The 27,844-nt window shown below is 40.3% G+C and overlaps 1 protein-coding gene across 1 annotated transcript; it reads right to left on the reverse strand.

Annotated features, from left to right (window-relative positions):
- Positions 1 to 552: 552 nt before the first annotated feature.
- Positions 553 to 27,596, reverse strand: obsl1a (obscurin like cytoskeletal adaptor 1a). The gene is made up of 25 exons (XM_015946676.3): positions 27,363 to 27,596; positions 24,010 to 25,297; positions 22,995 to 23,264; positions 19,927 to 20,187; positions 17,499 to 17,804; positions 17,142 to 17,408; positions 16,788 to 17,063; positions 11,928 to 12,042; positions 9,371 to 9,531; positions 9,020 to 9,292; positions 8,661 to 8,936; positions 8,302 to 8,577; positions 7,948 to 8,223; positions 7,584 to 7,859; positions 7,229 to 7,498; positions 6,861 to 7,127; positions 6,507 to 6,776; positions 6,146 to 6,412; positions 3,990 to 4,256; positions 3,771 to 3,883; positions 3,510 to 3,663; positions 3,191 to 3,352; positions 1,538 to 1,642; positions 1,195 to 1,461; positions 553 to 1,113 (listed from the first exon to the last, which is right to left on the reverse strand). The coding sequence occupies exons 2-25, from the start codon at positions 25,190 to 25,192 to the stop codon at positions 836 to 838; spliced, it is 6,636 nt and encodes a 2,211-aa protein (XP_015802162.3). The 5' UTR covers positions 25,193 to 25,297; positions 27,363 to 27,596; the 3' UTR covers positions 553 to 835.
- Between the last annotated feature and the right edge of the window lie 248 nt (positions 27,597 to 27,844).

Raw genomic sequence — 27,844 nt, forward strand, 5'->3', positions numbered from 1 at the left:
GGGGGGGGGCATGGTCCGGAAGTAGATGGGCGTGGCTTAGGCTCGCACAGTGGTGCTGCTGCAACTAACAATGGTGCAAAACAAGATGAAAAATTAGAAGAAGGAAAAAAAATCTGGGAAATATAAACGGGTAAATGAGTTTTGACAGTTCCAGACATGTTTATGAAAGAGGTAAGTGAAAAGAGATTTCTAAAGCCACAGAAGCCGTCAACCCTGCAGATAAATGCTACGCTAATGCTAATGCTGTCTCAAATTCAACAACTATTTTGAATCAGCTCACTTCCGTTGGACTGAATTATTGACCCATTAAGAATCAAGTCTTTAATAGTCTTGATTACGTTGCATTTTAATAGTTTTAATTACTTTGCGTTTTGATTAATCCTTGAAGTATATTTTGTCAGGGCTGCCAACTCCGGTATCTGACCATCATCACACGCTCTCGCGCCACACCTCACAACAAAGACCAGCCCCGGTCCGGCGCACCCCCCAGACACACACACAACACAAATTAGTGTTATGGATATTACAAAATAAAACAAATGCTGTTATTTATTTTTTATATGTTTTTATTTGTACATTTTAATTTTTTAATTGATAACTTCACCAAAAATACAAGAATGTATTAAGAAGTTTACTGAAAATATTAGTATGCAAATGACAGTAAATAATATCTACACTGTAAAAAACATTGCTTATCTTGGCTGACCTAAATGTTCATTCAGTCTATCGTCATTTAAATGTAAAATTTGAGCATGAGGATGAGAAGTCCAAGGAGAATGGTGGAGTTTTGGGCACTTATTTAGAATCAGCTTGTTTCCTTTCTACATCCATTTCTCTACTTTCCTCTCACTGTTAGAGTGGCACTGCTTTTTGCTTTGCCCAGAGTAAACTTGACTGTCCCATTCATGTCCACATTAGTGTCCTTCAGGATGAGCTTGTGGACTGTCCCTTGCTCTTCCAGGCGAACAGAAGGGCCTGATCGAAGGGTCACTCCATTTAAAGTCCAAACTGGAGGCTTGCTTATAGCAACAGATACCTCACATTGGAAAGACGCCAGTTCTGGTTCTGTCACCTCCACGTCCTTTAGGTCCTTCATCATCGCTAGAGCCTGAGCTGCATTAAAGCACCATAATGTCAGAAAATAACCAGCATATCCAAGGATAAAGATAAAATGTAGCTCTTCTTTGAGCTTACCTTCAACCATCAGTTTAGCTTTGGAGGTGTGCTCCCCAACCTCGATCATATAGGTGCCCTCGTCCTCCACAGTTGCCTGCTGGATTACCAGTTTATGGATGCAGCCATCTTCTAAAATCTCCACCCGATCAGAAGAAACCAGCTCCTCTTTGTCTTTATACCAAGTTGCGCTGCTGTGAGGGGAGGAAACTGTGCATTCGAGGATAACCCGATGTTTCTCCAGTGCTGTTCTGTCTCTTAGTGGTTTTACGATGGCAAGAGGAAGTTCTGAAATCAGAGGAATCTTTTACGTATTTAATTTGAAATTGGTAACACGAGAACAGTGTCGGAAAAAAGGACTCACCTTCGACTTCAAGATAAGCTGTTGATTCAACATCTCTGGCTACAAAGCGGATTTCCCCAGCATCATCAGCTTTGACGTTACACATCAGCAGGAAGTGTTTGGTCCCTGGAGGTTGACACCAGTTATTATTCTCATTAGGGCTGCACAATATATCGAAAAATTATCGTCATCGCGATAACAGGACGTGCCATAGGCCCATCGCAAAGCACGTCAAAAACGGCGATAAATGTTTGGTTCAAACATTTTCATCCGTGTCATACATCAACTTTTTGTAAACCAGCTCTGTTTTTTGCGCAGAAGTATTATTTGACCAATCAAATGTAGCCCTTCTGATATGCGGCCAATCAGATGGGTCCGTTCACGTAATACGCCCGCCCCCTACGTAGACCCTTAGGATGGAAAGCAACACCCGAACTGAGTTAGCGGCGCCGTTCCCTTGTTCGTCTTGCTGGCTCAGAGCAATGAACGCACTTTGTGCCGATGTTTCTGGAATCAGCGCTGCGTTCAAACGTGAACGCGAGTCCGCTTGGTGTCGTTAAGCATTTTTACCGGGGCTGACTCCGACACATGCCGGTGAACCAACCCACCTACCTCCATGTCGCTAGTGTTCCACTGGGTGGTGGCTCCGGTTAGCTTCCAGCTAAAAGGCTACAGCACTCTCCTCCCAGTCCCACCCTGAGCTGCTAAAGAGGGTCTGTAAAAGTTCCTCCACACATCAAAGTGATTTTTCATTTATGAGCTTTTTTAACCTTGTTAATCAGGATAGTTGATTTGCTGCTGCACATAAACTGTCAGTCAGAAGCTCTGCTAGCCGGTTGTATTAGAGGAGCTAGTTTAATTTGTTAGCTTGTTATCAGAATCATAGTTGCAGTTTCATCATCTGAGCTGCTTTTTAAGATCTAGGTAAACTTGTTCAATTTGGGGTTAAAACCAAATGTTTTCACATATTTTCCATGTAGTTTTTTTTTGCCAGTTCCTCTTCTGAAAGGTAGACAATTGTTTTTCTCTTTCCCTCAGAAAATCTTAATATTCTCCTAGTTTGGCCCAGCACAGTTCACTTCCCATTGCAGCAACAGCCTTATATCATAACCACATAAGTGGAGAAAATGTTCAGTAGCAATGAGAGAATTTGCTGTTGCATTTAAGTGATGTTAACTATTATTTAACATTTAAACTTATTTTCTGATTTTTTTATTTATTCAAAAATCCCTGGTAAGGGATGTTTTTCTGTATTTGGAGCATCAGAAAAAGTTTTATGGTGGAGGTGATGTTTTAAAGTCACTGAGAACCTGCACGCATGCAGTTTGTTGTTTTGCTGCTAATACAGTAGCAGGTGCAGCTGCATATTTTTGCAATAAAAATATTATGTTGTAATGGAATTCATGCATTAGTTTTTGTTTGCTTTGAACCCAGAGCAGACATCACACGCCAGACGACATCAACACTGCATACTTTAGTATTTGTTCATTTATCGCGAGTAATATCGATATCGCAATATTAATCACTGTTATCGAATATCGCAGGTTTTCCTAATATCGTGCAGCCCTAATTCTCATTGAAATAAATGATAGACAGGCATAGAGGCAGACAGCCAGGTACCCAAACATCTTCTCAGAACTATTCTAACACCTATCAATACGTTCAGATTCTGACCTTCAGTGCGTATCTTTGTGGTGCTGCTGGGGCGAATCTTGTGACCATCCTTATACCAGTCCCCAATAACATCCGCCAGAGAAACCTCACACATGAAGACAGCATTCTGGTCTTCCTGGATGTAAAGATCCTCAAGATCATGCACCATCTCCAACTTATGCTCTGCAGGAATAAAACAATCATTCTTGGCTTTGCCTACCAGATGGAGGCACAGGACAGTTGATATTCATACTTCATTGATTTTTAAAAAGTTTAGATTAGTTTGGATTTAAACTATAAGCTAAGATTTAGATAGTAAAGATTTTGTGTTGATAGCTACCATAAACCTCTAGCGAACAGGAAGTGTTGAGTTCTCCTGTGTCACATTTATAAAAGCCAGAATCGGCCAGGGAGCACTGAAGGATCTGGCAAATCCGCTTTCGACCCGTGGAGTAGATCCGATAGTTCTTCCCTGGCTTCAACTCAGATCCGTTCTGATTAATATGGGAAAGAAAGCATTTTTATTCCATCCTTTTGAGAAATAGACGAGAAAACATCATACCTGTCATGGAAAGTGATAACATTTTAGAATTTTCTTCACCTTAAACCATCGGACTCCCACGTTTTGTCTGGAGAATTCACATTCTAAAGTGGCAGGTAACTCCTCTTCTACACGGACATCAGTAAGGGGTTTCAGGATTGCCACAGGTGTCTCTGTGAATCAAGATAGCCAGTCATTAAACCACACAAAGTAAAAGAACACTTTACATAGATGAAAATTGTTTTTTTAATCAAGAAAAGCCACACTGTCTGTATTCACCTTTGACTGTTAGCCTTGCAGTGGTGCGCACCCCTTCGGCTGAGAAGACAATGGTACCCGTGTCCTCCAGCGTCAAGTTGGACAAAGTGAGGCCATGCACGAGCCCGTTGGTGCTCACTCGCCACTGGTTGTTTGGCTTCACCCGGATGCCATCCTTCTGCCAAATCCCTTCCACTTCTGTGTGTGAGAGCTCCACCTCAAAGGAGGCGGCCTCTCTTTCAAAGGTTTCTTGGTCAGTTAGACCTTTGCGGATGGAGATCTTTCGAGCTGGATTAGAGGGGATAAAACGTGATGGAAAAAATGATACACGTAGCTGTTACATTTTTGCAACCATATTAAAAAAAATCTTTCCTTAAGTATTTTTGGGAGATATTTGGTGTAAGTAAAAGTATTCTTTACCATATCTAATACTTTCTCACTACACTACATTGATATTTTGTCTTTCAAGGACAACAAAATGGAGTCCAAATAAAGACAGTGTTAGCACAGCATTAGCAACTCTTGAAAGCTGACCATTGTCACTGTGTCACTCAGTGTTATCTAACTGGAAGGCTGTTTCTTCACACTTGTAGGTCAAGCTGAGCTATTTTAAGTACCTTTTTTCACAATGACATGCTGTTGGGAACACAACACATTTAGCTTTTTACTTTACCAGACTACATCTGTAGCAGATAAAATGATAACTGAAACTTTTATTTTAATTTCAACTATCTGGCAGTGGTAAAAAGTACAAAAAAAAAGTGAGCGATGGGATCACAACAGTGAAAATGGTGGGTTGAAGGTTATGCAGTGCTATGAATAAAAAAAAAGTAAAACACTTTTAATGCTTTCTTAATGTGCTTTAAATTCAAATCTCAAATGTTTACTTAATAAATATGAATTACATATAATATCAGTTATCTGTGTATTTTCTAATTATTAATGACAAAAAATATTAACTGAGTTATTTATTTTTTACACAGTCACTTGTTGGTGGTGTTTGTCCATGAGATAAACCTTTGTCTGTATTTTTGATCATTGATTAGCATTGGCATTATCTGTTTGTTTGCCTAACAACATATAGTTTTTTGGGCACCTAAAAGCTTCAAAGCAGGGTTTTAGTCTATCTATCTATCTATCTATCTATCTATCTATCTATCTATCTATCTATCTATCTATCTATCTATCTATCTATCTATCTATCTATCTATCTATCTATCTATCTATCTATCTATCTATCTGTCTATCTATCTATCTATCTATCTATCTATCTATCTATCTATCTGTCTGTCTGTCTGTCTGTCTGTCTGTCTGTCTGTCTGTCTGTCTGTCTGTCTGTCTGAAGCTAATGCAGGAAATGGGGGTAGGACACAATTTACAAGTTCAACCTGCATATTAAATGCAGAGTCATTTTCAAAAACAATAAGCAAAAAATGGTTTCTCAGTGAAGGATCTCTTTAAGTACCAAGTTTGTCCCCAGTCTATAGCCTAATTTATACTTCTCCATCAGCTCCACGAGGAAGAGACATGCATGCATTGACATAGACGTTTTGCTCTTGGACTTCTCCGTCAGCTGGGGAGTGTGGCAAAACAATTCCCTGTTAGGACAACAGAGGGCGTAGCGCTATTCCAATTTATCCTGCCACCATTGCAGTCACGTATCCAGTCCACAATAGTGTATTTACTATAGTGTTTACATTGTTTAAATGTATTTCAAAGACTTTTGAACACGAACAAATTTGTCAGCCTTTCACCTCTTTGTGCAATCAGCACCTCTAAACTCACGTTTCTCGTCTTTTACGTCCACGAATAAAATGCTTGCTTATCTTTATACTCCTTCATTCACAGGTGAATAAACCTTTAGACTTTTTCCGTGATGTGTTCTTCAATCTGTTCCATGTCTGCTGCTAAAAATCCTTATACATTTTGAGGGAGCAAAGGCAATGCTCTTGATGAATTTACCTGACCATTTATCCTGACCAATCGCAAGCTTGCATTCTCCGTCAATTTTAATGAATACTTTTGGGCATGTTTCCGTCACCCTCCGCAAGCCAGTCAGAGAGCTCTTGTGCAGATGCATAATGGCTTTGCGTGTCTCCGTACCGATGCAGACAGAGAAGTATAAATTAGGCTTAAGGATATGTTTCTTTATCTACATCGCATCATAGACTGCTTACGTTCTATGTTGAGTTTGACTTGCGTCCGGTCATGTAGAGTCTCACAGCGGTAAGTTCCTCGGTCAGACATAGTTAGGTTGTGGATTGTTAAGCTGCGTTTACAACCATTCTGGCCCAGCGTATGTCGAGGACTAGATTGGATGACCACTCCTTGCCTCATCCATTGGACTTCACCGGTTTCCAAGCTAATCTCTGTCTCCAAGGTGGCTTCACCAAATTCTTCTGCCGTAACAGCCTCCATTTTCTTTGTGAACATGACCTGGGCCTCTGTTGATAATAAAGAGAGGTCCAAATGAGGATCACAGACTCCTTGTTGTTTGAGTGATACACTGTCTGTTGTCTAATTTTATCCTTGCCTTACCCTGAACTTTGAGACTGGCCTTGCTCATCTTTCCTTCAGCTTCTGCTGTAACCCTTGAGGAGTCCAACAGTTGACATTTTTTTATCACTAAGGTGTGGCACAAGCCAAGTTGTATTGCTTGGAAACGATTGCTCAATGTAATCGGCTCATTATCCATAAGCCAGACCAACTGAACATCCTCAGGAGAAACTACACATTTGAAGGTGGCATCTTCTCCTTCTAGCACAGTTGTGTTGTGAAGCTCTGTGAGGAATTCAACAACTCGAGGCACTGAAGAGACATTAAGTAGAGAACTAAGCTGCTTACTCATATTAGGAAAAGTTAGAAAAAAAATAAGGTTATATGTATACCTACACTCTACTCTCAGTGTTGCAGTGGTCTGGTCATCTCTGGACTCACAAGTATACTGCCCTGCATCCTCTTGAGTTAAACGATGGATGGTCAAGCTTCGTTCAACTCCATTCGCCCGAATGGAAAATCTTCTGCTTGGGACAACTTCAATACCATTTTTGAGCCACTGAACATCTGCTTTTGGTTTGCATACCTCACAACGCAGTGTCACCATGCCATCAGCATGAGCCACCATGTCTTGAAGGGGCCGCAAAAACTTGATTCTCATTTCTGTAATACAAAAGATGGAGGATTTCAACAGCTTTTTAGGCCTAAATTTGGGTTCTTTACAAGTGTCTTTGTAAGTGGTAAAATAAGATGCAAGCCTGAACCTTTCACAAGTAGACTGAAGTGTATCTGGTCTGTGTTGACATCACAGGTGTATTCGCCAGCATCAGAGCGCCTCAAAGGGTCAATGGTGAGTGTGCGTTCATTGCCTTTCATGAGTGCTTTGAACCGTTCACCTTCGACTGGCGTCCAGTCTTTCAGCCATCGAACAGTGGCGCTTTCTTTGGACACGTAACTTGTTAGGGTCAAGCCCTCAGCTTCATAACCCGTCACAACAGTGCCATCTTCTTTGTTCACAAATAAAACTGGAGGCTCTTTGTTGGAAATGAAAGAATAAAAATCACTCTTTTGACATTTTTCTCTTTGTTGATATAAAAAACTTAAATTTTGGGTTTGTACCTTGAATTCTAACAATGTTAACCATCTTGTCAGTCACGGCATCACACACATACTTTCCAGAATCTGAGGGCTGGATACATGAGATGATGAGTTTCCTCAGGGTTCCGTAGCTCTCAATGCAGGTACGGGAGTCACTGGCGAGAAGCCCATCATTAAAGTACCACTGGACTGGGGCATTGGCACGGGACACCTCACAGGCCAAAATTAGGTCATCACCTGCCATCATTTCTTGGTAATCAGGATCACATGAGTTTCCTACAATGATCACTGGAGGCTCTAAGGGAAGAACATAAGTGATTCATTCATTATTCCCCCCCCCCTCAAGTAATTCATTTTAAACAGCAGATATTTATCTGGGAAATACCTTCTACGGCAACCTTGAAGCCAATGCTGTCTTCTCCAACATCTAAGAAGTATTCTCCTGAGTCTCCAAGCTCAGCATTAAGAATCACCAAGGAGCGAAAAGCACCTTCTTCCTCCTCACAGAACCTTTCATTTCCCTCAACACAATAGCCATCCTTATACCACTTGGCTTTCCCATTTGCTCTGGAGAGCTCACACTCCAGAACAATGTCATCTGAAAACAGGAACTTTAGGTCTGTCTTTATTTCTGACTTTCTTAAGATCTTCACTGGTGGCTCTGAAGAAATAAAACAATCAATAGTATATACTTTTTAAGACCCAGAAGGTGCTTATTCCAACAGTCCTTGCCTCCTACCTGAAATTTTGACCTGGAAATCAACTTTATCGTCAGTAGCGTCACAAGTGTATTTCCCAGAATCCTCTGGCATTGGAGATTTGATGGTCAGACGGCGAACAAGTCCATCCTCTATGATTGTGATGTTATTGCTTTGCTCAATTTTTTTGCCATTAAACCACCACTTAACTTCTGCTGTTGGCCGTGACACCTCAATCTCCAGAACAACCGGTTCACCAACAAAACTCTCGAGTCTGTCAGGGATATTTTTAGGATGACTCAATGTTACAGGTGGCTCTAAACAAAAAGAAGGAAAGCAGTGACTGGAAACGAGAAATAACCACTGTATTTTTAGAAAAGATTTATATCCTCCTGCTTACCTGTAATAGTAACCAGGAAGGCCACCGAGTCATGTTCAGTGTCACATATGTACTCTCCTGTATCTTCCACAGTGGGTAAAGGAATAACTAGCCTCCGTTTGGCCCCGTCTTCTTCCAGGATTAAGTTTTGGCCCTCTTCTACCTCCAAACTGTCTTTGTACCACCGAACTGGAGCGTCCGCTTGAGAGATCTTACAGCTCAGTTCCAGTCTTTCTAAAGCAACATGGGTCAGTTCCACCTCTGATTTGCCCGGAGAAACGATTCTTACTGGTGGCTCTGGTACAGAAGGAGGACATTTGAGTGATGTTTAGAACATTCACCATTCACATATTATTATATTATGCAGTTAAAAGCTTTACCTGTAATAATTAACTGGAAAAACACAGAGTCCCCATTTGTTTCACAGACATACTCTCCGCTATCCTCCTCTGAACTGCTGAGGATGGTCAACTTCCTGTAAGGACCCTCTGATAGCAGCTGGATGTTATCGGTTTCATATACTTGTTGGCCATTCTTGAACCACTGCACCTTGCCGCTGGAACGAGATAACTCACACTGCAAGTTGATCTCATCTGGTATGAAGCTCTCCATCACAACATCATTCTTTGGTTCCACAATCATCACTGGAGGCTCTGCAAGTTATTTTTACACAATGATGTGTTAAATTTCTGCAAATCAGTATGTCAACACAGCTTGAACCAGCGGCATACCCTTGATGTTGACCGTAAACTCCATGCTGTTGTTTCCAGCCTGGCATGTGTAACTTCCAGCATCTGCGGTTTCTGCAGAGCGGATGATCAACCTCCTCATGGTTCCTTCTGCCTGCAGAGTAATGTTGTCAGTTGGCTGGATCCCACAGCCATCCTTGTACCTTAGAAATAAATTTTACAAAAACAAACCCGTCAATCTTTCATAGGATAGTTGAACACCAGCATTAATAACCCTTTAAAAAATCATTTCCACCATTTGTTTGTTGAAATAAAAACAGTGAATAGAAAATGTCCGAAAACACATCTACAACTGATTAACTTTTGAAGTAAACCTGATTCAAGATGGCTGCTACCAGGGGCGGACTAGGACGATTAATCAGCGCTAGAATCTTTCCATTTGTTTGGCTGTATGCTTATGCGGGGTGCACCTGTTTCAGCACGTAGAAGTCAGCTGGAGGACAAGGTAGCTTCAGACGACAGGATTTGGATTCTTATTTCCTGATATTTGGACAACTCGCCTCTGATTGGCTAACAGCAATCTGTAGATAATGCAGGAGATAGGTGTAGGGGTCTATTATCATGTTCAGCCTTCATGTTAAACTAGGAGTGACCAATTATTTTCAAAATCAATAAGTAAAAATGGTTTCTTGGTGAAGGACCTCTTTAAAGGTGTACTAGAAAGAATTGTTTTTTTATTACAAGTGGAGAGAACAAGAAGTGCAAACTGTGGATCTATCTGACATTCCTTCAAAATATGGATAATCCCATGACATCCTGGAACGTGAGAGCTTCAACAATTTTCTTTGTTGTTCTCTATTTATCCAATAAGGACGTTAGCAGTAACTCAGGCTAGCATTATTCTTCTGTTAGCATTACAGTGAACAATGTCTATGTTGTGTTAAACCAGCTTCCCTCAGAACTAACAGTTTCTCTGTGGCCATTACAACCCTACTAAATAGCATAGGAGTGCAAGTTGGACAGGACAAAGACTTTTTGTTATGCTACATTAGACACCTCAAGTTGCCTATATTCAAAAACAACAAACAACAACGTTTTTATATCCTAGGACCACTTTGAACTTTTTTTTACTCCGAAAAGGTTGAAAATTCCTTTAAAACACATATGTCAGAGTCAAGACCCGCGGGCCAGATGCGGCCCGCGGAGCATTTTTATGTGGCCCGCGAGATAAATATAAAAAATATATTAAAACTGGCCCCTGGCCGATTTTACCGCAAAGACTACAACTCCCATGATGCTTTGCGGCGCCAGCGCGGAGCAGACGCGCCCCCTCCTTTGTGTTTTTTCAGCGCCAAGGCAGTCAGAGGTAGTTGGGTGTCTGCAGCTCCGCTGTCTCGGACAAACCACTCCTCTCACTCAGCGCCGAGTTCACTCAGCTGTTTTCTGACGTTGAAGCCCAGAAACGGAGATTCTAGCCGCTCAGTAATGTGTTCACGACTTAAAGAGAAAGTTTTCAAACTAACTTCCAGACAGAGCTGATATAACTCCAGCGAGCAGCGACACGCTCAAACCAGCACGACTCTGTGGCTGCTGTCGTGTTTCCCCCCCGACACACAACAACGTGGTCAAGCTGCTCAGACATGTTCATCAGCACAAATCTATGTGAGCACCTGTTGTCATCTAATGTTGTCATTATTATGATGAAGATGAACAAAACAACAGGAGTCTCCTCCTCAGCTCAGATCAACCCCATGATGCAGGTATCTGGCTGGAACAGGTGAGCATCACAGTAAACCAGTAGAGCAAACTGAGCTTTAAATATGTTGGTTTTATGCTCTTTTTCTGCTCCAAAACATGAAAGTTAACAGGTGAGATGTTGCATTTTCATTTAAGATAAAATGATATTTTTATTTTGTTGTTGGCACGTGAGAAAAGATTTAACCTACAGTAAACAGGAAGTGGAAAGGCTGCAGATAGATGAATAGAATAGAAAATCCCTTTATTGTTCCTCAGTGGGGAAAGCTAGATGTCACAGCAGCGATGACACTTATTACAGGAGAAAAAAGGAGAATAAAAAATAAGAAAAATGAATAAACAAGAAAACATAAATCCTGAATAGATTTTAAAAATGCTGAATATACCACAAGCAATGAATACCACCGATGTGTTTTATTTGTAACTGACTTGCTCGTGTGCAATTTGGTTATTCCACATTCAGTGTTAATGCAGAAATAAGTTTGTTTCCAAATTAAAAGGTTCAAAATTGCATACATGTTGATAAAGAAAACGTGCAAATTTGCCGTCACTTTTTCAAAAAATATTAAGTTTGGCCCTCGACTCCGTCCCAGAGTTTCATTTCGGCCCAGTGTGAGTTTGAGTTTGACACCCCTGCTTTAAAATATATTTAAAAACAGACTTGCCAAAAAATTTAATTTACCTAATTATAAAACAAAAACAGGGTGAGGCACAAATATAGAACATTTTGATATTGTGGTTTTCTCAGACAGTTTCTTTAATATTCTTTCTCAGTATACCATTAAATGTTGCTTTTATTTGTTTTATGAAAGGTTAAGACTAGTGACAATTTCCTTTCTCTTACCAGACAACTTCAGCATCATCTCTGGAAACATGGCAGAACAGAACTACAGGATCCAGCTCCATGCTGCTCTTATGAAGCTCTTCCTCTGGAACGGGACTGAACTCTACTGGAGGCCCTAAAACATGGAGATGATTAATTACGTCAGATGCTGGAACAAAAGGTAAATTTGCTTCTGGAACACTGTAAATATTTTATTTGATTCACTAAAAATCTTAATGATCGACTTCCGGTTTGTACGTCACCAAGATGGCAGCACCGTGACGGAGCTCTCTCCAAGACCTGAGAAATTAATAACCTTTACCCCGTTAAAACCGTGCGAAGTCGTCCTTGAAGATGGAATAATGAGGGGATAAGAGGATTACACCAGAACTACAGCGTAGGGAATGAGGCTTTACGTGAAAGGTCATTAAAGTCAGATTCCAATATGTGGATCACATCGACAGGAGTTGCAGGAGGTAGCTCTTTAACAGTGATTCAATGACAATGACTTCTGAAACGCTGGCAGCGAAGGCCGTTAGTGATCAGGAAACGGCTGGCAGTGAATGAGTTAATGACCCAAATATTAAACATCGATTGAAAATGCAAATAGAGGAATACTTAGAATATAACGACAAGAATGAGGTGTCTCCGGCGATAGTGTGGGATACATTTAAAGCAGTGAATAGAGGTAAGATAATTAGTATTTCCTCTTTTCTGAAAAAAGAAGGCCAGCAAAAGCTCTGGCTCCTAGAGGACAGGTTGCTGGACCTACAACGCAGAAATTCACAATGTATTTCCAGTTATATCAAATCCGAAATACAAAGAGTGAAAAAAGGAATAGAGGACCAGAACACTAAAGATGTACAGAAAAAAATACTCTTCACAAAGCAATGTTACTATGGAGGGAAATCACTGAAATATTTGTCATATAATCTTAGGAAACAACAAGCAGAGAGGACCATTCACAAGATAAAAAAAACCATAAATGGACAAATGGAAGTTGAACAGGATAATATCCAATCATGTTATTTGGACTACTATAGACGACTATACTCCCAGCCCTACCGAGATGATAATTAGGGACAGAATGCACTTCTATCAGAGCTCGAGTTACCAAGGGTGACAGAGGGACAAAACAAAAAGTTAATATCCCCCTTAACTAAGGAAGAAATTAATTTGGCAATTAAAAGATTGAAAGGAGGGAAAATGGTGGGGACGGACGGGTATGGACCAGAATGGTATAAATCAATGCAGGAAGTTTTAGTTCCAACGTTGTTGATAACTGGGTGATGGATGAGAAGATTATCTCCCCCCATGGAGCGATGCAATAATTTCTTTTATCCCTAAGGAGGGGAAAGGTAGACAACAATGTGGCAACTACCGCCCGATCAGTGTCCTCAACATAGATTATAAGTTATTTACATCCCTACTGTCAAGAAGACTGGAAGTAATTTTACCAGGTTTAATACACAAGGACCAGACTGTTTTTTTAAAACTAAGACAGACACAAGATAATATTCAAAGAGTTTTACATATAATGAGATATGCCCAGAAACAGACTAGAGACCTTGGTTATTAGTTTGGATGCAGAAAAAGCATTCGACTCGGTGAGTTGGACGTTTCTATATAAAGTACTTGATAAATTTGGTTTTTATGGTTCCTTTATCAAAATTTTTTCAGGGTAAAAAAAAAAACTTACAGCCGGGATTAAAATCAATGGCGACCTCGCCGAGTCGTTTGTGCTGGAACGCGGGACCCGCCAGGGATGTTGCATCTCGACGCTCCTTTTTGCCTTGTTTATCGAACCAGTGAGTCAGTGGATCAGGCAGAGAGGGGACATAACAGGAGTGAGGATGGAAGGAAGGGAGCAAAAATTGGCTCTCTTTGCTGATGACCTGCTTTTAACTATAACTCATCCCACCCAAAATATACCCAAAATCATTAAGTTATTACTAGACTACGGCTCCTTTTCAGGATACAAGGTTAATGTAAAGAAAACACAAGTACTAACTTTGAACTATGGGTGGTCATGGTCTCCCTTGTTTGCGAGAATATTACTACGCGGCTCAGTTGAGACCTCTGATATGTTTGTGCTCTCCATCCTACTCTGCTGGATGGAAGGACGTGGAAGGGGCAAACATCAAAAATGTCCCTGTAAAGGCACTCTTGGCGGACCGTAAATTGCAGATAAAGGTCAACTTGAATGAAGAACCCATCCCGAACATAATGATAACGGCATGGAACGAAACAATTAAGATCTGTGGTTTGGAAAATGCTATAAAAATCCTAAGATGGTGTGCATACGATTCAGATTTTATCCCTAACCAACACGATGACAGATGTATGAAATGGATAGCGATGGGGTTGTCAGACTACCACTCTCTTTTCCACAAGGGGGCATTACAATCTTTCGAAAATCTACAAAGACAACACGGACTAGGTCCAGCAGATTTCTTCCGATATCTACTGGTCAGACACTATATTTACCAGGATCTGAAAGTGGTGATAGACAATCAAGGACTCATAGAGACATTTGTGTCACTAACTAGGAAATCAGGAACCCACGACAAAATTATTTCAAAGTTATATAACTGCATCTTGTAAAGCAAACACGATAACACACTTTACATTAAAACAAAGCGGGAAAAAGAAGGTCATTTGACGATTACGGATGACAACTGGAGAAATATATGGGAAATACAATGGGCTACAACAAGATCTAATGGGTGGCGTGAATTCTGTTGGAAAAATATAATGCGATTTTTCATCACCCCAGAGCAGAAAAAGTACAGGGGCCTCGGCGACTCCTGCTGGAGATGCGGGGTAGATGGTGCCAACCACTTTCACATCTTTTGGAACTGCCCAGCGCTGTCTCAGTACCAGTGTTGGGAGTAACAGCATTTAAGTATAACGGCATTAGTAATGGCGTTCTTTTTTAGGTAACAGAATAATCTAATTACTTTTGCACTGTTGCAACGCCGTTACCGTTACTGGGAATGGAAGGTTGTGCGTTACCATGTGCATGTCGAACGTTGAGCAACAGTGTGAGGCTTTGTGACCGCCGCACTTAAGCTGCAGCCAGGGAGAGAGAAGTGTCGGTAACACGCTTACAAACCCGATGATGATTGGCCGGGTGGGCGGAGACCCTCAGTGTTCACACTGTCTCAGTCACTGCCTGCTGTAGACACAACAGAGCAGTGATGGGAATAATGCAGTTTAAAACAACCGTGTTACTAAAAAAATTTTTTTTTTCAGAAACGAACAATCTAATTAATTACCGTCTTCTATTATCAAAAGAAAATGCATGTGTTAAGCAGCGCGGTATGTTGATGCTGTCATCAGCTGATCAGGAGCTAAAGAGGGAGATGTTTTCATCCAAGCGCATCAAGAACGAGGAAGATGTGATGAATACTCTACGGCTGCAGGTGTGGATCTGCAGTCGTGTCCTTCTTAGCGTGACAGCGGGACGTCCCGAAGGTCCGCTCACCTGTTCACCGCTCAGACGTCACGATCTTCTACCTTCCTATAGATCAACCAACTGTAACCTGTTCCTGATCATGTGTTTAGTCCCGCTGTAACACTGATGCATCAGTCTCAGACGTCATGGAGCTCAGGTGTTATTAGAACTACCTGTGTGTGTTTACCACCCAGCTTCATCTCTTCTGTGTTTGGGTCTGACCCAAGTTAGTACATCCTAGTTAGTCCTCCATCAGATTTGTGCCTGTTCTAGTGTCATTTTAAAGGATTTTTATTTATTTATTTATTTATTTATTTATTTAACAATTAATAGATTAGCAACAACAGAAATGCTTCTAAAACACACAATTATGTGAAGCTGGAAAAATTAAAATATTGTGCAAAATTACATTTATTTCTGTAATTTAACTAGACTGAGAGACCATTTAAAGGCCCAGGAACCTTTACAGGTGTTTCTATTTGCAATTTTGAATTTGATCTGATTGGGGTCTTGTTGAATATCACACAGTGACCTTTTAATAGTCTAGATTAGTGTATCGTTCCTGTTAGTAGTTCCTCCTGTTAAGTGCTTATTTATTTAAATTATTCAGGTTTATAAAAAACATTTGGACATACATTTTATTATGTTCCAGACATTAGTCATTTATATTTCACTATTGTAGTAATTTATAGTAAATTAAGTAAGTTTAATTAAGAGGGGAACCCATTTTTCTTGCATTCTTTAATGAAAAAGTAACTAAGTAGTTATTTTTCTTGATAATTAGTTACTTTTATAATCTCGTAACTCGGTTAGTAACTGAGTTACTTTTTTGACAAAGTAATCAGTAACTATAATTACTTTTTTAAAGTAACGTTCCCGACACTGCTCAGTACTGGTCGAGAAAACACGAACATGCACAGAATGTCTTTGCACTGGTTTTCCCTTGTACATTTGAACCTCTGTATTTGTGTAATGTACCAATGGACAGTCTGGATTCAAAGGACAAGAAACTTTTATACATTTTGCTGGCAGCAAGCAGGAAGGCTCTAACAAGGAAATGGCTCAAATCCGAGGCTCCAACGATTGAAAACTGGATAAACATCATCCAAGAGATCTACACAATGGATGTCGTTCTCACTAACCTTGCAAAGAGACGTTTTCTTCAGGATATGGTCCAAATGGACTGAATATATTAAGCCTGTAACATCTGAGTTCTTTTTTTGTGTGAAGTATACAGAGCTGTAAAGGTGTATTTAAAGCACAAATAATGTGGCAATGACTTGGCTGCCCCGCCACCCATACAGTTCTGATGTTCATGCAACAAAAGTTAAAAATGGTAAAGCAAGAGAACATATTCAATGTCATGAGTGTACAACCCTATATGCTTTTTTTTCATCAAAAGATAAATAAAAAAGATTTTGTACCTGCGACATCCACGTTAAATTTGATGCTGTCTTCTGAGGTTTCACACGTATAAACTCCAGAGTGGGATTCATCAGCAGACAGGATCACAATCCGTCTCATGTTCCCTTCTGACTGGATGTTGAGCCCTTCGGTTGCCTGGAGTTCCTTACCGTCTTTGAGCCAAGAAACTTTAGCAAATGGATGGGAGACCTCACAGTAGAGCACAATGGTGTCACCAGTTTCCACTTTCTTATTGCTGTCAGACTCTGACAGAGGGGTGAATTTCACCACAGCAGCTGTGAAGAAAGAAAGTCATGAAAGGGGCGATCTTCATCTAAAACATTTAAACAAAAGGGACAGATTCTTCCACCTACGTTTGACCTTGAGCACTGCTGAATCTCGGACTCCGTTGGCAATGAAGGTGATTTCTGCTGTGTCATCAGCTTTTTGAGCTTCATGGATCACCAGTGAGTGTTTTGTTTTGTTGTGTTGTATTGAGTACCGCCCACCGTGCTGCAGCTGTAAACTGTTCAGAAACCAGTTTCCGAGCATTGGGGCCGAAAGTTCAATGGACAAGTGAACGTCTTCTCCTTCAAATGTCTCACAGTCCTGAAGACGGCAGAGAATTTTTGGCCCTGGGACTGAAGAATATAGAAAGTGTAGAAATCTTCTTTTTTTTTTCTTTGGGAAAAAACATGTTTACTTTTGTTCCTATGAGTTGAGCTGCTCACCAAGATGGACAACCTTGGGAAACTCCACATGGCCACTTCGTCCATACTTATTGATGGAGCTGACACGAAAACGGTAGTTGCCTTCGCATGGCACACTGTCGCCAGTAACCTCTGCTGAAGTGGCAGTCTCTGAGGTGAAACACTTTTGCCACTCTTGAGAGCCCACTTCTTTCCTCTCTAGGACAAAGATGGAGCGTGTGGTGGTCTGGCTGTTGGGAGCTGGTACCCAGGTAAGTAGAGCACTGTTGGGTCTGTCTACATCCATTTTGACTCCCAAAGGACAGATGGGTGGGCAGTGTCTGGTAGCTATAGAAATAAATGAACACATGATCAACAAACCCTCAACCTCAACAAAGTATTTAGTAATACTTCTTTTGGTCACTACCCAAAGCTCGTGACCATAGGTAAGGGTAGGAACGTAGATTGACTTGTAAATTAAGAGCTTCAGCGTCCGCCTCAGCTCCCTCTTAACCACGACAGACTGAAACTGCCCACATCACTGTCGATGCAGCACCAATCCACCTATTGATGTTGTGTTCCATCTTTCCCTCGCTCGTGAACAAGACCCCGACATACTTACACTCCTCCACTTGAAGCAGGACTTCGTCTCTCAAGAACCAAAATATGCCTGAGCCATATGTAAATCCTCCATTAAGCCTAGTTTTTGCTTCTGCATCAGCTCTACAATGGAGAGATGCACACGTAGTGATAGAGACGTTTTGCACTTGGACTTCTCCATCTCCTGGGGAGTGATGCAAAGCAATTCCCTGCCAGGACAACAGATGGCGTAGCGCTGTATCTGTTCCATGATTTACTATTGTGTTTATATTGTGTTTTTGTATTTCAGATACTTTTTGACAGGGACAAATTTGTTCCTCATTCCGCTCCACCTCTTCATGAGCTCACTACCTCTAACCCACGTTTCCCGTCATTTCCATCCACGAATAAAACGTGTGCATCTATTTACTCCTCCAGTCACGGGTGAATAAAACGTTCATATTTTTAGAGTTTTTCCACGAGGTATTCTCCAAGATGCTTTGAGTCTATCGCTAGAAATCTTCGGCTCTCTTTATATTTTTAAGGGTGCAATGGCGGTGACAAAAGCGGCGTCCTGACCAATCATAAGCTTGTGTTCTCAAGCTCGTTTGACGGATATTTAGACAAGTGGGTTCGACTCCGTTCCATCCTTGCGAGCCTGCTGTAGAGCCCTCGCAAGGATGGATAATGGATATGCGTGTCTTCGTACTGACGTAGAAGCTTAACCTGGGCTTTAGAGGGCATGTAAAGGACTTGCTATGACAAGTTTCTGATGAAGGAACTAATTAGGGCTGCACAATATATCGCAAATATATCGTTATCGCGATATCAGCATGCCCAATATGCATATCACAAAGAACAGATAAATATCTCAATGAATGATCAGCTTAAATGTTTGCTACACATAATGCATTCTGTCAATCAAATGGAAGCATGATGTTTATTTAACAAATCAAATGGAGCTCTTTACACTTTTGGCCAGTTGGGTGGGTTCTCATAGGTTAGATGCCCACCCTCGAGGCAGACAGCACTTAATTTTGATGGTTAGCAAACACCTGAGTTAGCTTTGTTCTGCTCTTTCTGCTGATTCTGCTTATCCTGGGATCCACTGATTGCCTTTTTCTTGTTAATTTTCTTCTTCCCTTTCCTCACATCTTTTGCTTTTTTCATTTTTATATTTTTTGTCATTTTTTTATTTCTTTGTTTTTGATAAATTTTGTTCCTGAGTTAAGTTTTTATCTATTGCAAGTAATATCGTCATCGCAATATTAATCACTGTTATTGCATATCGCAGGTTTTCCTAATATTGTGCAGCCTTAGAACTAATCCCAATATTCCATCTGGATGCAATAATGCCAGAAGTGGTTTGATGAAAATTTCTGACAAAAGTCGACAAGGAGAGGAGTAAAATGAGCTGGGTCAGTAAATAATTGTTTTTATTGTTATGCAACACATACATTAAAAGTGGTGGCAGCTCATTTTCAGAATGCTGTGCACCAAACAGATTTCTACATTAGCACTAATATACAGTCTAATTTTAGCAGGATGTGGAAAAATTTATCAATCTGAAAATTGCATTTAGATAGGTTTGTGTCAGTGACATTGGGAGCACTAGAGAAAAATGAATACTTTTGTTTCCAGTGAAAGTGTTTGTTTTATGAAGCAGGATTTGCGTGCAGCTGTGCATAAGCACTGTTTTTTTAAACTGAAAATGTATTTGCGTGGGAAAATTCTTTTGCTGAGCTTCAGTAGTGAGAATTCTGTGCAAAGTTTTATAATTAAGGCCCCTGAGACTTGCAATAACTTCTCATGAATAAGAGACAAGATTACTCAGATTTTTGGTGTAGGCAACCCTTAAGTACGTAAGTTACTTAGAATATCTTAAACTTACCTTTAACTTTGAGACGTGATGATGTTTTGGATCTTCCTGCCACAAATGTCACAACTCCTGAGTCATGATAGGCCACATTGACAAAGACCAGAATATGAGTTTTACCAAAAGACTTGAGGATAGTTTGGTGCGTCTCAAGTAGCTGTAAACCATCTTTGAACCAGTGGACCTCCATATCGTCATTTTCCACCTCGACGTAGAAAGCAGCGTTTTCACCCTCTAAAACCTCCAGCTTTCGAGGAAGTTTACGAACAATGGTACCTGTAAGACAAAAACAGTTTCATTAAGATTTATTTGCAATATTTATTTTCGGGAAAGTTAATCAATATGTACTTTTTAACCAGGAAATTCTCAAACCCTCAGTGAGTCGTGGCAGATGGCTGCTCATTCTGAGCCAGGTTCTGTTGGAGGTTTCTTCCTGTTAAAGGGGAGTTTTCCTCTCTACTGTCGCTACATGCTTGCTTAGTATGGGGATTGCTGTAAAGTCTCATGTCAATGCCTCGATGCAACCTGCTGGGTTTCCTCGCACAGGGAACTTTTAACTAATTGACATAACAAACTTATAAGTAACAGGGATGTCCTGATACAACTTTTTTCACTTCTGATATGATACCGATATTGCAGCCGTCAGTATTGACCAATGCCGATATCAATCCGATATATCAGCACAAATCATACATACGTTTACCTATTTCATAGTGTTGAATGTATAAAAGGCTTGATCAAGTGATATTAATCAAACAGAAAACTAAAGCCAGCAACAGTAAGTATAAAAAACTGACCTTTTTTTTATTAACCTTTGGTTGCATGAATGTGAACAGCGAGGTTAGGGACATTGTGAAAAAAACACAGTATTGTTCACTGACCAACTGCTACAAGTTTAGTGTCTAAAGTTTCAATTTCACTCACTGAAAAAATCCTCATGTAATGTTTTGTGATCTTGCTTCAAAGGCATGATGAGGTTGGACGCTTTAATCTTCCCCGGTTCTGTTCCACCTCGGGAAACTTGTGCATGACAACTGTTGCACTGAGCCAAACTGTCTTTTTTGGATTTAAACGAAAAATACAGCCACATGGCCGACATTGTTCCTTGCTACTTTGCTAGCACACACTGTTCTGATCACGTGGACTTTGAATGCTGGATCTGGGCGCTGCTGGATAGAATAGCTGGAATGGAATTTAAAGCGGAACGTACTGCTAATATTGGAGATTGTTGATGCAGTCCGATATAATCCGATACAGTGTTTTTGGGCCGAGACCCGATATCAGTATTGGAATGGGACATCCCCAATAAGTAGGTTCAGTTGGAATGTTTACATTGTAAAGATTCTTGAGATGACTTGTTAGGATTTGACACTAGAAAAACTGAATTTATTGTATTGAATTGAACTGAATTTATTTTAAAGTATCTTTTGGAGTTTTCCTCTTTCAGAAAAGATGTATGATTTGTCAGAAATCAGTAAAAGTGATTCTCATCATGTACTGTGATATAATGTAAGCAATACGTCATTTTATTTATTTATTTATTTATTTTGCTAAGCACGCCCCCTGCTCCACAGAGCTCCATGCAATAGAAAACTGAGTGCCAACCAGAACTAACCAATAGCATTAGACTACTGCTTACATGCTTCAAATTAAAGGACGTACCTCAGCTGATGCAGAGTTGATGAACTTTTCACGGACATATAGATATATGAGAACACAACATGACATGAGGATAATATTTGTAAAATGTGTTTTAGCTCTGTTTGTCGGCTACAGAAGCATATTTATAAACAGAAACGTGAGGTCACCATCTTAAAAAAACGGATCGACTTACAATTTGAGTGATATGCTTGTCAGCCCTAGATGGTGCCATCGAATAAGAGAAATACTCCGGAAAGATGCTTTAATTGAAAATTAATAAAAGTTAAAGTGAAACTTTGCAGTTATGCGTTAGTTTTTAGCACCCCCTAGTGTCCGTTTAGGAAAAGCACAAGTAAAACGTATCTCCTCGCTGAGCGGTTGTCTTTTTAACACCTTAATCTAACAGCTGAAATGTCTCCTCAGCCTTCATTAGTGTCTACAGGATTGATTCATCACTACATCAAACAAATCAGCTGTTTTCATGATCTAAAACATTCAGGAAACGTGCTGGTAGCAGACTCCAGCGCTAGCATGTCAACTCCACTTTTCCTAAGTCCAACAGTTGGCGTCCTGCCACTCTGAAGTTGCAAATGCGATATTCTGGCCACAGTGGGTGGTGGGGGTCTGAGTGACGTTTCATCACCCTGTAAATCAGGGGTATTTAATTAGCTTATTTTTGGCCAAATCGTCTTTTGCTAGTGGGCCACTCATTTCTATGTACTCCATCTCTTGTCCATTGTCTTTTCTTTTCAGTCAGTATGAATGCAATTCAGAGAGATATTATTGTAGCTTTCCAAGTGAAAATCACTCAACTTTGCTGGTTGTTTAGTTGGTGTCTTTATTTTTGTCTATCAATCCCCTTGTATTCTCTTTCTATCTATCGAACAAATGACGTGACGGACAAGGCACACAGGTTTTCCCTCAATATTTTGTATGTCTACAATTTTCTATTTTTGCTGTCAATCTTGTGTCTCCTCTTTTGGATGCAGCTTGTTTTCCCAAGAGACTGCTGTTGTAAACTTCCACCAGCAGCGTAAACGGCCATGCCTTAAAATGTCACAAACTACTGTTAACTGTTGCGCTTACAATTAAGTCGCAGCTACTAAACAAATGATTTACTAAAAAGGTACAGTATGTGGGCAATGGGCCGGTCCAAAATGACTGATGGGCCAGTTCTGCCCCCTGGACTGCCTGTTGAATAGGGCTCCTGTAAAGTGTCATTTTAGCACATACTGGCTCAAGAAAATCATTTAAAATATGAAAAAGTTGCATAGTACCTCTTTAAATACTCAGAGATAATTTACCTAGACTTTGAGGGTTTTTGAAAACGGAGGTTGTTGTGCAGGACATTGTATTTATAACCTAAATTTGAAACATTTAGCAACTGTATAAAGGGGAAACTATTACAATAATTTATCTAATTTTAGATATATGCAGCCTACCTTTAACTGATAACTCAGCAATGGTCTTTGCTCCATCAGGCATCTCACAAAGGTAGACTCCATCATCATCTGTTCCAGCATCGTGGATGATGAGTCTTCGTCTGGTTCCTTTCTGCTCCATTCCATATTTACTGTTGGGCATCAGCCTCTGGTCCTCAAGGTACCAGGCAGCAGGGATCATCTCATCAGGTACTTCACATTCCAGCACAGCAGCATCCCTTTCCTTCACCTCTACGTCCTTTAACGGGAGTCTGAAGCGCACAGTTGAGCCTGAACAACAACAGCACTTTATATTAATAGTTTGATTCTTGATTTTTTCGATTTTTATTGCAGAAAAATAGGACACCAACTAAAAACATGACTCAGTTTAAATTGATGAATCTTTAAAGATGTGGTTCACTCATTTATTCAATAGTCTTTAGTAGGAATGAATGCCTTGTAAGGCGTACTCCAGACATTTAAAGCTTTGCTGCATCTGAATCAAGAAGTACAATTCAGCTGGAGAAGAAAGTCCCGATATTTGAGCATCTCACCTCAGATTGGATAACAGCCACGTGACTCTACAACTGCCTTTGTTTGATTTGCAATGTTGATGTTTTATCTCCACATATAACTCAAGCCTGGTGGAGTTCTGCTGTGTAGTACAGATGCAAATGCTAACGGTTAGCTTCTACTAGTCCAGACATTCTCTGCTGTTTCCTGGAAGCTAAACCAACAACAGTCTTTCCCGTTGCACGTCCAGATGGGTGAGTCCATGAAAGCTAAGTGACAGAGTGGCGTAGCTCTGTCAGGCTTTTCAAATCCTAACGTTTCTATCGTAAGTTAAAACAGGAGATGGTGTCGAAGACAATTTTCAAGTTCAGCCTGCACGACAAACTCAGAGGTACTGATTATAATCAGCAATAGTAATTAAATATGTTTTTTCAGTGATTCACACCTTTAATAAATGATTAATTAACTGAGTAATGCTTCATCAGTGAACCTGTTTGATTAGAGATGAGATGATATTGCATACCTTTCACAGACAGATGAACAGCACTGAGGGTATTTCCAAGAGCATTTGAAGCAGCACACACATACAGCCCTGTATCCTGCACTTTACAGTAAAGAACTTTCAGAGTGTAGTACCCCTCTCTGTCCTCGAATATCAGATGGCGTCTGCCAGGATCTAGGGGAACTCCATCTTTCTTCCATATAATCTCAGGTTTTGGCTTGCCCGTCACACAGCAGCGAAACTTTGCGTGCTTCCCCTCTGTTACTGCAAACTTTTTGACTTTGGATGAGTTAAGGGGTGGTTCCTCCACAATCCTTGACAAACTGAATCGCCCACTTCTGTGTTTCGGTGACTTCGTGCTGCTGCTGTGATCGTTTGAAGACATTTTACTGTCTTCTCTTTCTGGAACTGGCTCAACAAGGAGGACAGCGCCAGCCAAGGCTTCACCATGACAGTTCACAGCCTTGCATGTGTACACACCTTTGTCTGGCATGCGTGTCCTGTAGATCTTTAGCTGAAACCATCCTCCATCCTGATTGCTCACGCTGAAATGAGAACTCTCAAAGATATCGTGCAGCTTTTTCCCATCTTTCTCCCAAGTCACCTCGGGCAAAGGTGTTCCCCAGATTTTACAGGAGAAAGCGGCATCCTCGCCTCGATCCACACGAAGAGACAAGGGCTTGATGAGAAATCGCGGTTTATCGTTTGACGTTAAGTCGACCTCCTCTAGCTTTTCGTTTGACTTGCTGTTCCACTTGTGCTCCCCATTTGTTTCTTCTCCACTCGAACCATTTACCACTGCGCTGTAGCCATTTAGATATCCACTAACATTTTCGTTTGCTTTCACTGATTGCTTTTCACCAGTTACCCTTGACTGAACCATGTCTCCGTCTTGTACAAGGAGCTCTCCCTCCACTTTGAGTGAGGCCGCTGCGTAGGTTTCACCTATGATATTTCTTGCCTTGCAGATGTATTGGCCAGCATCCTGCTGGGTCACTCCCTTAATGGTTAGCAAGTATGCTTTTCCCTCCTCTGCAAGCTTGTGTCGTCCTTCAGAAAGAATTTGGACATTTTTACGTTCCCAGATAACATCCGGACGAGGGTCTCCACCGATTTGGCACCTCAATGTTGCATCTGTTCCACACTGCACCACCACAGGACGTGGGTAGCCCAAAACACGAGGAGCACCGCCAAGAATATCCATGATGAATGTCAACTTTTGCCTTCCTGAATGCAGAACTGGTATTGTTTTCAAAGTTAGATTCTTGTTTTTTGTAATGTTGGCTGTAGTTTTTGGGTAGTCTTGACTCTGGCACAAAAAGAAACACATCATAGTTTATATTTAGTGGGAAAATATTTTGTCTTTTGGAAGGCCATAGACTCATCTATTCTTACAAATATAAGAAATCCAAGAGTTTGTTTCTTTAATCTAAGCAGATTTTGGGCAGCATCTCCAAAGATCACCGCATTTTTTATTTTATTTTAGAATATCTAAGATTATTTTGTTATTTGGCTGCAGGATTATAGATGAGGCGTAGAACTACATAAGGCAAACACTTATGACATAGAATGAGACACACCCTTAAAGAACCCTAAGACCTACTGAAACTGTATTGGACAGGAAGTCACTTGAGCAACACCAGAAGGAGCTCTTTGTGGTCTAGCTTTCTTGTTCCTGTTAGAAGCGTAGCAGCAGTATTTTGCACCATCAGTAGAAAATGAAGCTATGACTAGTCTAGACCTTTATGATACACATTATAACAAAGTTAGTTGTAAAACAAACATGAGGATTTTTTTTATCTTTGAAAGAGATGAAGAGCTTTACCTTTGCTTGAAGTCATATCTGGAAGAAACTTGTGTTGACAACTGAACTGACCTCTTTGTCAAATTCAAAGGACCCATCAAAAGTTAATTCAAGGGTTTTAACAGAGGATCACCTGAATTATGCCAAAGGTCCAACAAACTATCGAGGATTTCTAGAATAGAGATTGCCAAACTATTTTGCTTCTGACCCCCAAAACAACCCCATCTAGAGACATGAGTATGCAAACACTGACAGTAACATGGTTAAATAACACTGAAATTTATCAATTCTTTCTTAATTCATTGTATTAAGTGCAATTAAATAAATAATTAGCTTATTTATTTAGTTTTTTTTTTGCATTTAAAGTGACAGTGTGTATATTTTCATGGCGATAGGAGGCAGTAGATACCTAAATCGTAAAGCAGTATTTTTTTTTGTTGGAGGAAGACCTTACCAACGGATCCCCGTTAGGGTCAAAAAGCCCTGGGGAGTGCAAACTTCAGCAAAATAACAAGCACATCCGACTCTCCTTCATCACTCGCAACAAGTGACGAGGTAAATGTGTAAAGCAACAACGTTTAAGAATGGTGAACATTTTGTAACCGTTTGTTACAAATCAGTAAATTAATTTTGTCCTCATGGGCTCCTGATGAAGGAAACATGGCGTCTAATATGGCATCGTCCAAAAACGTAGGCCTGCTCCCATGTATTTTAGACCAACATTTTTTGGGTTATGTGTTACAAAGCCGTCAATATTTTTCAACAACTGGGCATTGTTTCATTATTTTCAACAAAAATTTGATGGATGTTTCCAGAAATTAATGGTAAAAACTACACAGTGTCTCTTTAACTGAGTTTATGATGATCATCTCAAGACCCCACACTTTGTTTCAGGATCTACAACAGAGTCCCAACCCCAACTTAGCTAACCACTGATATGGAATGCAGGAAGGCTAAAGCTATCTTGACATTGGGACGTTAGGAAAGATATTTTTCAGCAAACTCAAAACAGTCATGGTTGTCTCACAGCTGGTGCTGTAACTCATTGGAGAGTGTATTTATAAAGTAGCCTCATGCTGAAGACCATGTGTCACAGCTCAGACAAAAAAAAACATCATGAACACACATTAAGTCACCAACCTAATGCATAAATACGTACATAATAGAAGTGAAACCTTTTTTTGCAGGTGTTTTTAATTTTTCCATGTTTAATGTTCTGCTGTAACAACCATAGTTCATTTAAAATGTCCCTTTTTTCTGAATGAATAGTTGCTTTTTTTATTATTAGACTCTAATACTGATAACTGGGAGTATACACATTTACCGGGCTTAGTTATACAAGAAAGAAACATTTTATTTCCACATTTCTTCACATAGGAAATTAACTAATTGGCATCATGAACTGAACTCCATTGGAATGTTTACTGTGTGAAGTGCCGTGAGACGACTCGTCGTGATTTGGCGCTATATAAATAAACTGAATTGAATTAAAGGAACTAACAAAGCCTTCTGATACTTTTCAGAAAACTATTTTCAAACTAGAAAATGAACATTTACAGGTGAAACTTACCGCTCTTTTAAAGTGACTTCATCTTTAGCATTTGATCGCTTCAAAACTGATGTCCATAAACCAACCAGGTTGCTTTAGTTGTAGGTGGGCTTCTTAAAGACAGATGTCCGTAGACCGCTTACGTCTGTTCTTCTGTCTTTTCGACCTGCTTACAGATTCTGGCTCAATGAACTAGCAGTTCACTTCACAAAGGGATTTTTTTTGTTGGGTCAGGCTCACAGGTGTCTTTTCTTGATCGTGTCCATCCAATTACACATTACCTTGCAGGGATTACCGTGTGGCGTTCACATCAATGCTGATTCTGTCATTGTCCAAAGGCTAGAGAGTAAAAGAGGGAGTGGAGAGGAAAATAAATTCTTTTGCAGCTGCTACCACTGCAAGCTAGCCCCTAAAAATACCCACAGCTAACATGACGAAGGGCCAGATAAAGTTAGACACTCCATTCACAGACTATGGTCCACTAAAGATAGCTGGGAGGCCAA

The sequence above is a fragment of the Nothobranchius furzeri genome, chromosome 2 (genome assembly GCF_043380555.1).
Source record: "Nothobranchius furzeri strain GRZ-AD chromosome 2, NfurGRZ-RIMD1, whole genome shotgun sequence".
Taxonomy (NCBI): Eukaryota; Metazoa; Chordata; class Actinopteri; order Cyprinodontiformes; family Nothobranchiidae; genus Nothobranchius; species Nothobranchius furzeri.